This window comes from Salvelinus alpinus, chromosome 15 (genome assembly GCF_045679555.1).
Source record: "Salvelinus alpinus chromosome 15, SLU_Salpinus.1, whole genome shotgun sequence".
NCBI classification, from domain to species: Eukaryota; Metazoa; Chordata; class Actinopteri; order Salmoniformes; family Salmonidae; genus Salvelinus; species Salvelinus alpinus.
This window is the reverse complement of record NC_092100.1, coordinates 32,124,428-32,139,961: the sequence shown is the minus strand read 5'-3', so window position 1 is coordinate 32,139,961 and position 15,534 is coordinate 32,124,428. Positions and strand designations below refer to the sequence as shown.

The window sequence follows — 15,534 nt, the reverse complement described above, 5'->3', positions numbered from 1 at the left end:
ACACACAACGCAATTTACTCCCCGCAAAAAATAGCTTGCACAAAACCGACAAAATAGAGATAAAATTAATCACTAACCTTGAACAAATTCATCAGATGGCAGTCTTATAACATCATGTTATACAATACAATTATGTTTTGTTCGAAAATTTGCATATTTAGAGCTACAAATCCTGATTATACATTATGAATACGTAGCATCGATTCACCAGAATCTCCGGAGATATTTTGGACACTCACCTAATCTGACCAAAGAACTCATCATAAACTTTACATAAAAATACTTGTTGTATGGCAAATGAAAGATACACTGGTTCTTAATGCAACCGCTGTGTTAGATCTTTTAAAATAACTTTACAATAACATACAGCTTGCGTTATTGCGAGACAGCGCTCACCAAAACGGCGGAGAATAGGACTCAACATTTTACACAGAAATATGAAATAACATCATAAATGTTTTCTTACTTTTGATGTTCTTCCATCAGAATGTTGTACAAGGAGTCCTTGGTCCAGAATAAATCGTTGTTTGGTTTTAGAATGTCCATTTCCTCTGTTGAATTCGCGCCACAATGCTAGCCAAGGTTGCTAACATTCCCATCCTCTCTTGACGCAAAGAACGGAAAACTCCAAAAGTCCCAATAAATGTTGAATAAACTGATAAAACTCGGTTGAAAAAACCTACTTTATGATGTTATTATCATTTGTATCAAATAAAATCAGAGCCGGATATATTCGCTGTGTATACCGAACGCTCTTCAGAACACAATGTCGAGCTCTGCCGCACGCCTGAGAAGACAAAGAAAATTCCGGACCTGTCACTCCAAAAGCTCTCATTCGACCTCAGATCAAGCTAGACACCCCATTCCACCTTCCACTGCCTGTTGACATCTAGTGGAAGGCGTATGAAGTGCATGCATATCGATAAATAAAAGCCAGTTGAATAGGCAGGCCCTGAAACAGAGCCTCGTTTTCAAATGTTTCACTTCCTGTATGGAAGTTTGCTGCAAAGTGAGTTCTGTTTTACTCACAGATATAATTCAAACAGTTTTAGAAACTTCTGAGTGTTTTCTATCCAATAGTAATAATAATATGCATGTTGTATGATCTAGAAAAGAGTACGAGGCCGTTTCATTTGGGCACGATTTTTTCCAAAGTGAAAACAGCGCCCCCGTATTGACAAGATGATTTATAGAACCTTTATGGAGAATGGTTCTATAAAGAACATTTCTCAGCCTCAAAGGTTGTTTGTAGATCATTTTGAAGAGCCATATTGTATTTTTTTCCTGGTTATCCATATTATATTGTTAATATTCCATAAGTGTTATTATTGTTTTAATTGACAAGTTGAATCAGATGTGTTAGCTCTGGAACAGCTGGGGGTTGCTGAGGAGAGAATAGAGAACCACTGACTTAGTCTACCATTCTCAACTGACACAAGGCCATACATGAGTATTTCACAAGACACCTTCACTGGTCATAGTCATATATGAGAGGTAATAGCATAACACAACAGATTACATGAACTGGAATGACACTCTCACTCACGGTTGCACAAAAAGAGCCATGAGCAAACCAAACAAGCAAATATTCTAATGAGCCACCATCCCTACATTTTAATTATCACAAAAAGAGCAAAGAACCCTTTTGTTAACAGCAAAGAACCATTGAAGTGCTCAAAGATGTATTTAAGTCATTATGGTTCCTCATAGAACAATCACCCTTCCCAAATAACCCTTGAACCCTCTTTTCTTAGTGTGTAGCAATGATTTACATTATGTTAAATTCATCATTTGAATGAAGCACATAATCTGTGTGGTAACTGTGATACAATAAAGAGCACCTTACTTTGGCCCATATTGTCATAGATCATTAAAGTATAATTCAATTTCAGGGCTCTTTCCCCATTCACACTCTAGCTGAAATATAGAGCCCATGGGGCACATTCACCACAGCCCTCATAGCAATAACATAAGAGCAGTGATTGTCATTCACAGAATCAATGTGCAACCTATCTTGCTTTTTGGATTAATAACCATGCTGCCAAACAACTCTACACAAGTTAATAACAACTGTGTTTAGGAATTCTGGTTCTATTTATTATGCTTTTTTAAATAACAAATAATGTTATTCATTAGGATGTAGGAGGATGTATTCATTAGTCGATGAATTAATTCTAAGCTTACAATTGTATGTAATTGTGATTGTATGTAATTGTATGTCATTGTGTTTTCAGAGTACTTTGAGTATTTATTTAGTCATTGTTCCTCCCTTTCCTGCTTTCCCTGATGGGACCCGGACAGAAGGGCTGGGCTGTTCTTTGGCGGTCCGCCCTTTACCAAATCCTATAAATAACAGCTATTCCAAAGAGCAGCACCATTTTCCATTCATACATTCCTGGCAGTACCAGTCAAGTCCACCCACTCACTTCTGCACCTCTAACCTGACTCATGTACTGAGAAGACTGTTGGGAAAGTGGTGCAGGAGTCTTGAAAACAACACACACACACAGGCAAATAGGCAGGCATACCACACCCATATGCAAACAGACACAGACTTTCTATAAGCTTTTACATACTCTCACTCATTCATGAATTCATTTATTATCTTATCTATTACATATATACATCTAACCACTAAAACAAGCAGCAAACAAGCTGAAAGTCTAACCCAAAATCAGTGAACCATAGATTGATTATTGACACACCAAATTATCTATTGGTGTCTTCTTATTGATTAACTGTAGTTGAGTAATGTTGATCCTGACAAGTGAAATTACTGTCAGAAGCTAGTCATCGAACGGCACTTGTGAGGACTCTACATTAATGAAAAACTACATGCAGAATAGTTCTGTTGAATATTGATATAAGTCCCACTTGATAAATTTCCCCAAACGTTGACCCAGAGTAAGTGATTTAAATACACAAGTAATTGGCAATGTGCCAATAATTGGGCAGAGTTCATGAAATGTTTATTAAAGAAGGTAAATCTTTCACCTGTGTTTTGTTTTAAATGATATAGCATTGCCTGAGTTCTCCTCTCTCTCCATGCCCTCTACACCATAACATCATTTGAATTAATGGGCATCCAACAGAATATGATCTTCTGGTGTGCAGGCAATTATTAATCGCTGGCAGAAACAAATGACCTTCCTCTATTCACCTCAGTGATGTTGTCACCTCAGTGATGTTGTTACTCAGTGATGTTGTTATGCAGAAAAAAGGGTAGAGGGAAGGAGGACGTCCATGTGTTTTAAATTACAGCATTGATTTCATTATTTGCAACATTTGCTTCAATGTGTTTCACTGAAAGAAGTGTACACAGATTAAAATAAATTACTTCGCACTGTGAAATCACACATAGGCAGGCATAACAGTGGAACAGCATTTCAGTTGGACTGTGACACACTGTTTTAATTTACAAAATCTCACCTATAGAATTGTAAATTAAATTGCATACATTCCATTCGTATCTCTATCATCTCCTTGAGTGCTGTCAAAGGGTCAAAGCATTATTATTTAGGAACAGGCACACAGGAAAGCAATAGATATAAACTGTTGTAGAATGATAATCAGCATTTGTATACTTCTCTCACCATGAAATGCTACTGTTGAAGGCCCTGCTTATCACATCCCTTACCAAAACAACATGAAAAAATCATGTGGAAAAAACGTCATAGGACCGATATTGGCTTTTTTGCTTCACAATCAATTTGAGATACTTTCAGATGATTTAGACATGATGGAAAGAAATGCTAATATCGGTCCCATGACTTGAATGGGATCTGTACTATAAATGCTAAAACGTTAGCATGTGGAAACAGAGGCAGGGAAATTAAACCAAAGCATTAATTGCTGTCATACCTTGTCCATAGACTGCTTTCAGGGTAAGGAAACTAATGTATAATTTTGCAATTTGGGTGAACTATCCCTTTAACAAGCACTAGTTATACTGACCAGGTTTATGGAACCACCAACACTAAACTACTATATATTTTCCCTTTGTAGATTATCCCCTGTCATATGGCTCTCTGTTGGACACACGGGTGTCCACTGCTTGGGGGCTCGGGTACACATAATGACAGTGTAAAAACGTAGAGGTTAGAGGTTGCTGGAGTGTCAGATAAGAGGGTATTTTTTTGCTCATAGAAGGCCGACCAGCTGTGATATCATGTTGAGGCAAAAGGTCATGGTCCTCAGTCCTGTCTACTTCTTCTCGCTTAAAGACCATTGACTAAGCTAAAACTAATATAATCATCTCAGACCTCAGTTATGTGGGCAAACAGAATAATAGGATGGATGATGTAATGTGTGCATGTGTATCATACAGGAAGGATTTGTTACGGTAATTGTTGGCATCATGTGGGCCATTTATTTAATCATGTTGTTCACATTTTCTGTTCAACATTGAGTAATCCATAGCAACACACAGTGTGTTGCTAATATCTTGAAATGGCCCCTTTGCTTTGAGCTCAATATGTGAAATTATTATTATTTTAAATAGGCCTATAAATTAGAATGAACAAATTCCCTATATCAACGTGTATGTTTTATAGAGAGAGAGTCTATTCGAACGCAAGTTAGTTTAGAATATGGTGCATGCTACACATCGTCACTATAGGCCACGGCTCTTAGTGGTTGGAAGAGGCGCGGATTCAGAACATACTAGTAGGCTACACAAGTGGTGGAGGGAGTGAGTGTATGCTCGCATACTGTACAGCAGGCTACAAGGACCATGCCAAGTATAGCTGGAGCAGCGACGCCGTGGCAAGGTTCTCATCGATTATTTTTAGAATCTATGCATTGTTACGCTTAACATTCGTAAACGAGCGTCAAGATTCGGAAAACATGTTATTTGAGAGAAAACCCGGCGTCTCTTATTCTCGTATGCATATGAGAAAATCGTCGGTGAGTTCATGTGTCTTATTCGACGAAGTGGCAATTTTTAAAGCTTGTGGAGTGGAAGCCCTTTGGAGTCTGGCTGTATATTTACAGTCATAGTTTGTAAGATGTAAAGCATAGGTTGAAAGAGAAAATAGACAGAGACCGTGCGTCAGACACCCACTGAATGTAGCCTACAGGGGAAACATAGTCGGTGTCTTCTATGTTTATCTCCGGGCTGGCCGGTTACCCTCTGGCTTTCGTTTCTCGCTGTGATACAAAATAGCTTCCCAAAAGGATGCAGGTGAAAAAACAAATGGGTTCGGACAGGAGCCCCGGAGAGGGCATCCATAAAAAGTCATCATGCTTTTCAAACATCAAGATATTCTTGATATCGGAATGTGCCCTGATGTTGGCACAGGGCACTGTTGGAGCCTACCTGGTGAGTGAAACATTTTAAACTGTGTCATTGTCTGTCATGTCTCTCATGAGAACATCTTGCCAGACGCATGTTTTATATGCATTTTAGTATTTGGGCCATTTTATCTTAGCTATAACTCTATATCCGTGCCAGTACTGTGCGTGTAAGCAACGTGTCTGTCATGAAACGTGTAACAGCTATGACATAATGAGATAATGTGTAGCTAACCGGTTTAAGAAGGTTTGACATGCACCGGTGTTTTTTTATACGCAGTAGCCAGTGCCCATACACATCTGGGAGATGGAACACATTTTCGTCTGGTTGCAGAGTTTAACATAGTCCATTTGTCAATAGCAAGCATAGCATATTTCCCCTCTGTCAACAAAACAGTTGTTGATGATTTAATCTCCTAATGCCGCACCTAAATAATACAATTGTCCAAAACAACATTCAGATTCCATAGAGGACAAGAATGAACAGGTGACTTGTTAGTAGTCTATGCGGCAAAGGGCTCCTTTAGCTGTAATATACAGTAGTGTAATGTACTGCAATAACACCATTTATTGATGTAGATGAGTGAAATGTTAGGTCCCTACCTGTATTATCAGTGTCAGGCTTGAAAGCAATCCTATCTTGATTAAGAAGAGCAGGCAAGCCTATTCAACTCTTATCTCTAGTTCAAACTTGATACTTTTGATATTCTGTAGGCCTACTTGGTTAAAGCTTTTACATCGTTTTAGTCCTGTAGGTCATCCATGCAGAATTATTCAATAGGTTTATGGTGATCAACATTTTTTACCACAGTTCTCATATCAAATGAAACAACAAATGATGGATGAGTAGGTTATTTTAGGTCACATGCTGGGCTAGTGCCACTTCCCAGGGGAATCAAAGATGTAAACTGAAATGCTTTAGCCTTATTTGGAGTGGAACATGTTATCTATTCTGTCGCACTGAACCGAAAGCCTCCTCCTGACCATGGGAACAGTGATGCCTACGTGGATGAAGCATGTTGGTATACAGTCAGAATTTCCCCTGTAAGGAGAGGACTTGGATTTTTAAGCCAAAAGTACAATTAACGAGAATCCATCACATCCTGCTTTTGATAATGAGTTTAATGGCCCCAAATTATTGAGTAGAATGTTTTCCCACGTACTTGGTACTTTTTTTTTCTTTTTTCGATCTCTTTATTCTATTTTTATAACATGTTGTTATAACATGTTTCTTAAATCTATTTGGTTTGACTAACTTTATAACACTACGTGCATGTGAAGTAAAGTTCTTGTGAAATTAGGCCCTATAACCAGTAGTCTCCACCCTTTCTCTCTCACTTGGATTGAACATTGCAGTCATTTTTCTGTGATGTGTCTCTGCTATGTACACACTTGCCAGTCAGAGTGGAAGAAATGGTTCTATCAGGACTCCTCTGTGATAATTGGTTCAGTCATGTCTCATTTCATTAAAATGTAGTTGAAATGGAATATGGCACATCTGCAGTAGTGCCTCCACGGGACTGATGGCTTTGTGTCCTTGTTTATACATAGGCACTTATAGCTTAGTTTAGCTCAAACACCTACAGTAGAACTGCCATTTAAAGCCCTGTTTCACTTTGACTATGTAAATGTTTTCAACTACACTTTTCAGGAGGTTATTCTAAAGAAGGTTAACAAACATTGAAATTAAAAGGGTGTACTTTAAATTGGTAAGCAAAGATGAGTTGGTGGAAGGCTAGTTACTCAGCAGGTATGTCTGCTTGTAAAGTATACTCTGGGGCTCAGGCAGGGATTTGCCAATGATGGATCTGAGAGGGAAGCGCATGACTTGCCTAAGCAAACAGGACTTCTGCATGCTCTATGGTCGTCAGCACAGGTAGTCTCTTTCACATGGCACCTGCTCCATTTGCATGGGCTGGAAACCAGGCACCAGCTCCAGCTACAGGGACAAGCTGATGACCCTGTCATGACCTCATTAGATGTTCTCCTGTCAGAGGTACTCTTCTGTCCATGATAGGATGAGGCGACTTAAAGTGTTTTTGTGCTGCCAGGCAGCCAGCCTGGAAGTCAGGGGTCGTGGCCTATGCTCTTGCTCTACGTTAGCAGCTTACAGTGGACGGGCTCTTTTCCAGGCAACATAGTCTCTGGGTAAACAGTCAGTGCACATACCTGCATGGACAATTACTCTCAACGCTATGGGGTTGTGATATGACTGTCAGCTTCCCTAGTTCATTTTGAGAAGTATCTGGAAATGGTGTGTAGGCCTACCTTTAGTTCTCAGTTCTCGGAAATTCAACTGAATGTGGTTTCAGCCTTTGTAGTCCCATGTTCTATGTTGTGGTAATGAGTGACAGTGGTGAATGTGTTTCCTGTTATGTGCTCCACTTACTCGTAGGAAAACAGGCTGAACTATCTATGTATTTCATAATTTTCCCCTCATATATACGATTTTCAAACACAGCTTAATAGTTGATTATGATAATTAGACACCAACTTTTTCGAGACTTTAATCCATTCAGGTTAGGTGTTAGTTAAAGTTTGTTGTTACTACCATGCAGTCTCCAATCTTGCAACTTGCAGGTTGGTAAAGCTTAGAGAGTACAGACAGTCAGTGAAATATTTAATTGCCAAGGGATCAACTTCATGTTTTGGAATTAGATAGGATTTTGTCAGAAAAAGGCCTCTGGCTGACTCTGAATTGTCCTTTTGAAAGGGCTTCTGTACAGAATAGGAACCTGAGACACACTTCAACACTTTTATTTAGCAATCGGCTGTTGTTATGTCTCATATTGTGCTTACACAAGCCTCATCCTCCTGTTTAAAAAAGGGATGTCTGTGTGGGGCTTGATTCCTCTGAGGTAATGTTGAGGTGACAGTCACATTGTCCACGAAAACGCAGCCAGACAAGTTTGCATTGTAACCATGCTGCAATAAATAAACAACCTTTTGTGACTGACTGTTTAGTTTTTGGTTCAAGGTTCCAGGTCTATCTTTAACTAGCTTACTGTAGCCAGAGTTGCTCTTCTTTCTGGAACTAAAGATATTTTTGTCAATTATTGAGTATCTCGGAATGCTGTGCCTACTCTTTAGTAAAATGCTTCGCTGGCAGAGTGCATTGGAATTTAGGGGACAGGTACTCTTCTAAATTCACTGCATGTTTCAGGGCTCACTAAGCTGTCAGGCCAAATTCTGCCTGGGTCTGGCCTGGGGGGTAGATGACATGACATGGTCTACCTGGCCTGGCTGCCATTCCTCTGCTGTGGTGTGGTGGTGAGGTGGAGGTTCAGTAGTCTGTGCTGGTGTCTGCTGAGTGCTGAGAGCTCCAGCTGTGCCGTGAGCAGGTTGCATTGGCTTGGAATGGGCTCTGAGGACGGGAGCAAATGGTGATGTTTCCAACCCAACTCGTCAAGCTTCCAGTATTGCTGGGAAGCCACATTACATTCTCTGGCAACTCAGATGAGACTGCAAGCCCATTTTGGACACCCATAGCATCCCTATTGCTGAGCTGTAGTTTTCGGAGAATTAAACATTTTATAATAATAGGCCTTGTGCAAAGGATGACATCACTACATTGATCAACCTGTTGTTGTGTTCACATTTAATCAAAGTGTAGCTAGTTGTATTAGTATAGATATTACTCAGTCACACCTTCCATTGAAAGTAATTTAAGTCACTTTGTAATCACAGAGAAAAGATCATTTTTCCTGCTGGCATCTACGTTAGCTGTTATTTTCCTGTCTCCACGGGTCCTTAGAGGAGCTTAACTTAGCCTATTAGCCTGTTTGACATCGCTGTGGGAATGGAACAGGACCATGCCCTTTCAAGGGCATTTTGGGACACATCTGAAAATAGTTCGATACATTTGTGAAAATGTGACGGGTGGGATATGGCTCAGCAGTTGGTTCTCAGACATTACAAACCCACATTATTTGTTGTGAAATCCTTCCAGGCAATACTTACCAATTGAAGTAAAGGCAGACGAGGATGCTGCATGCAAAATTAGATAAATCGGAGGATCCACACATTTGAGAATGGGCAGCGTATTATACTTCCTGCAGAGTAAGGGATATTGCCCCTCTTCTTTATGGTAGAGCATTTATGTGTATTCCATACATGTCTGTCTCAGAGTCTTGTCTGTTGCCTGTACAGTGTTGATACAAATGTGTGGGTGGTTGGTTGGTTGGCTATGTTCTTTAAGAATCTTTCTACCCTATTAGTTGGGTGTGTTCCGTATCACCAACTAGGAGGCAACCAATGCAGGTAGCTGGGCTTCAACCATATTATTGTACCAAAAACAGAAGACTCAGTTGGCCAGATTCACCAAGGTCATTGCTATCAAACTATGTACAGTCCTCCTGAGCCTGTGTGAAGTTGTTTTTTATCATTCAGGTTGCGTTCATCATTGAAATCAGTGCCTTATAAAAAAGCTGGTCATTCACTGTCTGCTTTCATGACAGTCTGTGATGGAGCACATATCACATGAAGAAAATCTAAATGAAATGGAGATCAATTTGATCATTATATTTAGTTAGGATCTTATCTTATGAACTGAAATGCAATCCATAATGTCTGACTTCCATGTATTTTACCAACAATGGCAGAGGGGAGACAAAATCCCCTGCTGCCCCAGCTTCCATCTAGAGACAGTGTTATGCTCTTATCTTTCACTTGCATTAAATGCTGCACCATTAACTCAGAGAGAGAGAGTGAGCGTTAGGGGAGAAGGCACTTTCAATAAAGCCTTGGGAGTAAGTGCTGCAGTGCCCAGCTAATGAAAGACAGGGATGGATCTTGGCAAACGGGATTTTACTCAGACCACAATGAGAAACATCTGAAGAGGTCTGTGAGTCAGTATATCCAAAGGAAAGGGATTATGTAAAAGGACACAACCTCAATAACATGGTATTTTCATAGCCGTGCTTTATTTCTCTCATCTGCTCTAAACCCTCTTGCGGTCTGTGTGCTACTTGATTCAAAATTCCACCATGCAAATAATATCCTATTTTCTCTCATTTGCATGCACCGAAAGTTTGGAAACCCCTTGGCACGTTAACCCTTATTATTCCAATATATAGAGTTTTATGTCATTATTTTGTATTACTTTTGGTAGAATCACTTCTTTCAGAGAAGTTTAATATAGAAACATGTAATTTGACTTATATGAAGTTGTTCTGTAATAACCAAAATGATATGACACTTAATCGGAATTCAAAAATACAAAAATACCCTAAATACAAATATATTTATTTTCTCAATGTTTAGGCCTACAGTCTTGGTTATTTGTTTTTAAATTTCAACTGTAAAATACTGCATGCATCTGTGATGTGATTCCTTATACCAAAGGCCATTCATTCAAATGCATCAAATGTTTCAAGTGATTCTAATTTTCTTACTCATGGTAAAACTGTAACCTATTTATTTAGTTGCTATTTGTAAGCTAGGTGTTTTCATGTTCCTCTCAATGATATAATTCTCAGCTAATGTGAAAGCAATAGGCTTTAAGCCTGGTCATATTTCAGCCTCATAATGATGGTACCCTGCCATTTACAAAGTTAATCAGTTTTGTGAAGTTAGTTATGATTGCCTTTTATGAGTAACATATTTCCTCCGCTGTTGCTTTCTCAGGTGAGTGTCCTGACAACCCTGGAGCGACGATTCAATCTCCAAAGTGCCGACGTGGGTGTGATCGCCAGCAGCTTTGAGATTGGCAACCTGGCTCTCATCCTATTCGTCAGCTACTTTGGGGCCAAAGCCCACCGGCCAAGGTTGATTGGCTGCGGGGGTATCGTCATGGCGCTAGGAGCTCTTCTGTCAGCACTGCCGGAGTTTCTAACCAAACAATACGAGTACCAGCCAGGGCAGACATGGAGAACTGAGGTGGGCAGGAATGGGTGCGCCAACAGTACCAGGAATGGTGGGCAGTACATAGAGGAGATGTGTTCCAACAAGGCCAACACCAACATGATGTACCTGTTGCTGATTGGGGCCCAGATGCTGCTGGGGATTGGAGCCACCCCAGTTCAGCCCCTGGGTGTGTCCTACATAGATGACCATGTGAAGAGGAAAGACTCCTCTCTGTATATAGGTAAGTGAGGTAGATGCATGAAAACATGTGTTTTCAAACTGGGGTCCGCCGAGGTAAAAAAATATATAATAATTGGGGGAGAATCTACAAATTCTCAAAACATTCAGGGCACATTCCCATTGGTTTTGTTATAATGTCTGAGAAGAGGAACACAGCATGAGCTATGGCAAAATGCATAGAATTGCAGGAAATTAGCTTTAAAACTGAAAAATTGTCTCTCAGCTTCATGCCAAACTGTGTAGAATTGCTGGAAAGTAGCTTCAAAACGGCAAAATATTTTGTGTGGTCCTCTATAGCTCAATTGGTAGAGCAAGGCTCTTGTAATGCCAGGATAGTGGGTTTGATTTCCAGCACCACCCATACTTAAAAAATGTGAACACGCATGACTGTAAGTCGCTTTGGAAAAAGCGTCTGCTAAATGGCATATATTATATTATATATTGAAATAATATTTATTAGAAAGACATTGTTATCACACTACCATTTCAAAATGAATATGTTCCAGCGCCAAGGGATTCACAAGACTACTTAAATTGGTACATCTGTATGGTGGAAGGACTAACAGTGGTTGTGTTTGTCTCACTGCGGGAAGGTGCAGTGTGTACACATCCCTGCCTCTGAGTCAATACAGTGTGAATGTATTCTCTGTGTTGTGCTCAGTCTTTCTTTTGTCCCCAAGCACAATCTGACCTAAGTGACCGCCAGGTGAGCAGATCTGTGAGGGGTTTATAATCTCAATTACATTTGTGCTTGAGTCACAGTCAAGTGCAGACGCCAGGGATGGAAAAGGAGCATTAAAGTGCAAAATATCTCCGCTCAGCTGGCTTGCTCTCTCACGCAGGTATTTCACTGCTGACGTGGCTTTTCAAGGTTTTACAGTGCATTCAAAGCACTTTCTGAGAACCTTAAATAGCAGATTATTATTTGTGAATGTACCTTAAGGATACTGTAAAGGCCCATGTTTTGACATCATTGTTGAAGGCACATGATCACTGATGTTTTTCTGTCTAACTGTAAAGCTGGCTGGCGTACATTGAGCATTCAGTATGTGTGTAATCTTAACATGAGACCATCTTGTATGACCACAATTACACACCATGGCTTAATACTCCATTCTGATTGGCTGAAGGGCGTACACAGGGCATGTTACAGCACAGCCATTAGGCTAGATGCAGGCTGCTGGCTCAAATCTGCTGCAAGAGGAAGACCACCTACAGAGATAATTCACAGTCAGATGAAGCACAACTCATTTCTCTGACTGCAGCTCGCTTTGAAGACCTACAGTTGTCAAGGTGACACATCTTTGAGGGATTATTAGACATTTCCCTGCAACATGTGCTCTTTCTTTTTTATTATAATTATTATAATTTATAATTAATATATATATTTTTTATATTACACGCCTTTTTCTCCCCAATTTCGTGATATCCAATTGGTAGTTACAGTCTTGTCCCATCGCTGCAACTCCTGTACGGACTCGGGAGAGGCGAAGGTCGAGAGCCATGCGTCCTCCAAAACACGACCCTGCCAAACCACACTGCTTCTTGACACACTGCTCACTTAACCCGGAAGCCAGCTGCACCAATGTGTCGGAGGAAACACCGTACAACTGGCGACCATGTCAGCGTGCATGCGCCCGGCCCACCACAGGAGTCACTAGAGCACGATGGGAAAAACCCTCCCCTAACCCAGACGACGCTGGGCCAATTATGCGTCGCCTCATGGTCTCCCGGTTGCGGCCGGCTGCGACACAGCCCAGGATTGAATCCGGATTGGTAGTGACGCTTCAAGCGCCACAGTCTCTTAGACCGCTGCGCCACTCGGGAGGCCCAACATGTGCTCTTTCTTCTGTATTTTTTGTTGATAGTGAGAGAGAGAGAGAGAGAGAGAGAGAGAGAGAGAGAGAGAGAGAGAGAGAGAGAGAGAGAGAGAGAGAGAGAGAGAGAGAGAGAGAGAGAGAGAGAGAGAGAGAGAGAGAGAGAGAGAGAGAGAGAGAGAGAGAGAGAGAGAGAGAGAGAGAGAGAGAGAGAGAGAGAGAGAGAGAGAGAGAGAGAGTCGCTTCAAGCGCCACAGTCTCTTAGACCGCTGCGCCACTCGGGAGGCCCAACATGTGCTCTTTCTTCTGTATTTTTTGTTGATAGTGAGAGAGAGAGAGAGAGAGAGAGAGAGAGAGAGAGAGAGAGAGAGAGAGAGAGAGAGAGAGAGAGAGAGAGAGAGAGAGAGAGCACAATTAGACCCAACCAAATCATGAGAAAACAAAAAGATAATTACTTGACACATTGGAAAGAATTAACAAAAAAACAGAGCAAACTAGAATGCTATTTGGCCCTAAACAGAGAGTACACAGTGGCAGAATACCTGACCACTGTGACTGACCCAAACTTAAGGAAAGCTTTGACTATGTACAGACTCAGTGAGCATAGCCTTGCTATTGAGAAAGGCCGCCGTAGGCAGACATGGCTCTCAAGAGAAGACAGGCTATGTGCACACTGCCCACAAAATGAGGTGGAAACTGAGCTGCACTTCCTAACCTCCTGCCCAATGTATGACCATATTAGAGAGACATATTTCCCTCAGATTACACAGATCCACAAAGAATTCGAAAACAAATCCAATTTTGATAAACTCCCATATCTACTGGGTGAAATTCCACAGTGTGCCATCACAGCAGCAAGATTTGTGACCTGTTGCCACAAGAAAAGGGCAACCAGTGAAGAACAAACACCACTGTAAATACAACCCATATTTATGTTTATTTATTTTAACTTGTGTGCTTTAACCATTTGTACATTGTTACAACACTGCATATATATAATATGACATTTGTAATGTCTTTATTGTTTTGAAACTTCTGTATGTGTAATGTTTACTGTTCATTTTTATTGTTTATTTGACTTTTGTATATTACCTACCTCACTTGCTTTGGCAATGTTAACACATGTTTCCCATGCCAATAAAGCCCCTTGAATTGAATTGAATTGAATTGAATTGAGAGAGAGAGAGAGAGAGAGAGAGAGAGAGAGAGAGAGAGAGAGAGAGAGAGAGAGAGAGAGAGAGAGCATTGTTAACCTGGTATATACAGTACCCAATTCTCATCAAAGCAGGGATGTTTCCTATTTTGATAGAGGCATGGCCATAACGTGTTGTCCATGCATGCGCATTAGTAGCCTTTGGTGGGATAGAGACGACGTGACTTTGTGAATCAGCTGCTGGCTGCATACGTGGCCATGTTTGATATCTCAGCAGTACAACAGACTGAAAGTACGGCTGAATGGGAGACAACTTCCGGAAACACTCACAACATTAGTAATGGGGATGACATTTGTTAGTGTAACTAGGATGTGATGGTCAAACTCAAGGATAAAGGCCTTCAGTGTCTTGTGTGATCTTATGCCAGCAGCGTAGACCTCCCTAACTTTCATTCTTACTCATATGCACTTTGTTTCAAGTCCTAGCTATTTTTCACAGCGAATTATGTTTTTTTCTAGAAGTGACAGAAACAAACAAGCACAGAACAAAACAGCTTTGACGTAATGCACAACTGCAGCGCCTTGTTAACACTGTACAGTAGGAAGTGGACTCTCATTGATTAAAGTTTGGCAGGCACAGAGGGAGATTTGGTGCTGTTCTCCTCAGATAAGCTGCACGGAGAGTTGGAGGAAAACAAGTGGTGAGCGTTGGAGAACAATGTGTTATTGAGTTGGGAGCATGTGCTCAGCTGATCGTTCTAATCCCCATGCTGTGGGCATGTCATGTGCTTGTAGCAGCATGAATGGACGAGATTGTCTGAATCTCTCTAAGATTTCTTTTCACATGCTGATAATGTAGTCAATGATTGTTCATTAATGTACACATCATTGTACTCAGGGAACATACACATTGTTGAGGTAATCAGAAAAAGCTTTACTTTAGTTGTAATTTGTCGTATTTTTCCTTTGCTAAATATTTTTCTAACACTTTTGCAAGACACTCTGAATTCAGCATGACAGCATTGAATTTCACTGCCTCGAAAAACTGAAATACTGTAGATGCTTCTATATTTCCACATACAGAAATATATATATATTTTTTTTAAGTACCCCAATTTCATGGTAGTTACAGTCTTGTCTCATCGCTGCAATTCCCGTATGGACTCAGGAGAGGCAAAGGTCAAGAGC

At 40.6% G+C, this 15,534-nt stretch overlaps 1 protein-coding gene across 1 annotated transcript in view; it reads left to right on the top strand.

The window, feature by feature from the left end:
• The first annotated feature begins 4,692 nt into the window (after positions 1 to 4,692).
• Positions 4,693 to 15,534, top strand: part of LOC139539924 (solute carrier organic anion transporter family member 3A1-like) — a 59,522-nt gene continuing 48,680 nt past the window's right edge. The window contains exons 1-2 of the mRNA XM_071343330.1: positions 4,693 to 5,320; positions 10,918 to 11,377. Of these exons, the coding sequence (XP_071199431.1) occupies positions 5,177 to 5,320; positions 10,918 to 11,377 (604 nt within the window). The 5' untranslated portion in view covers positions 4,693 to 5,176. The remainder of the gene's footprint in view (positions 5,321 to 10,917; positions 11,378 to 15,534) is intronic.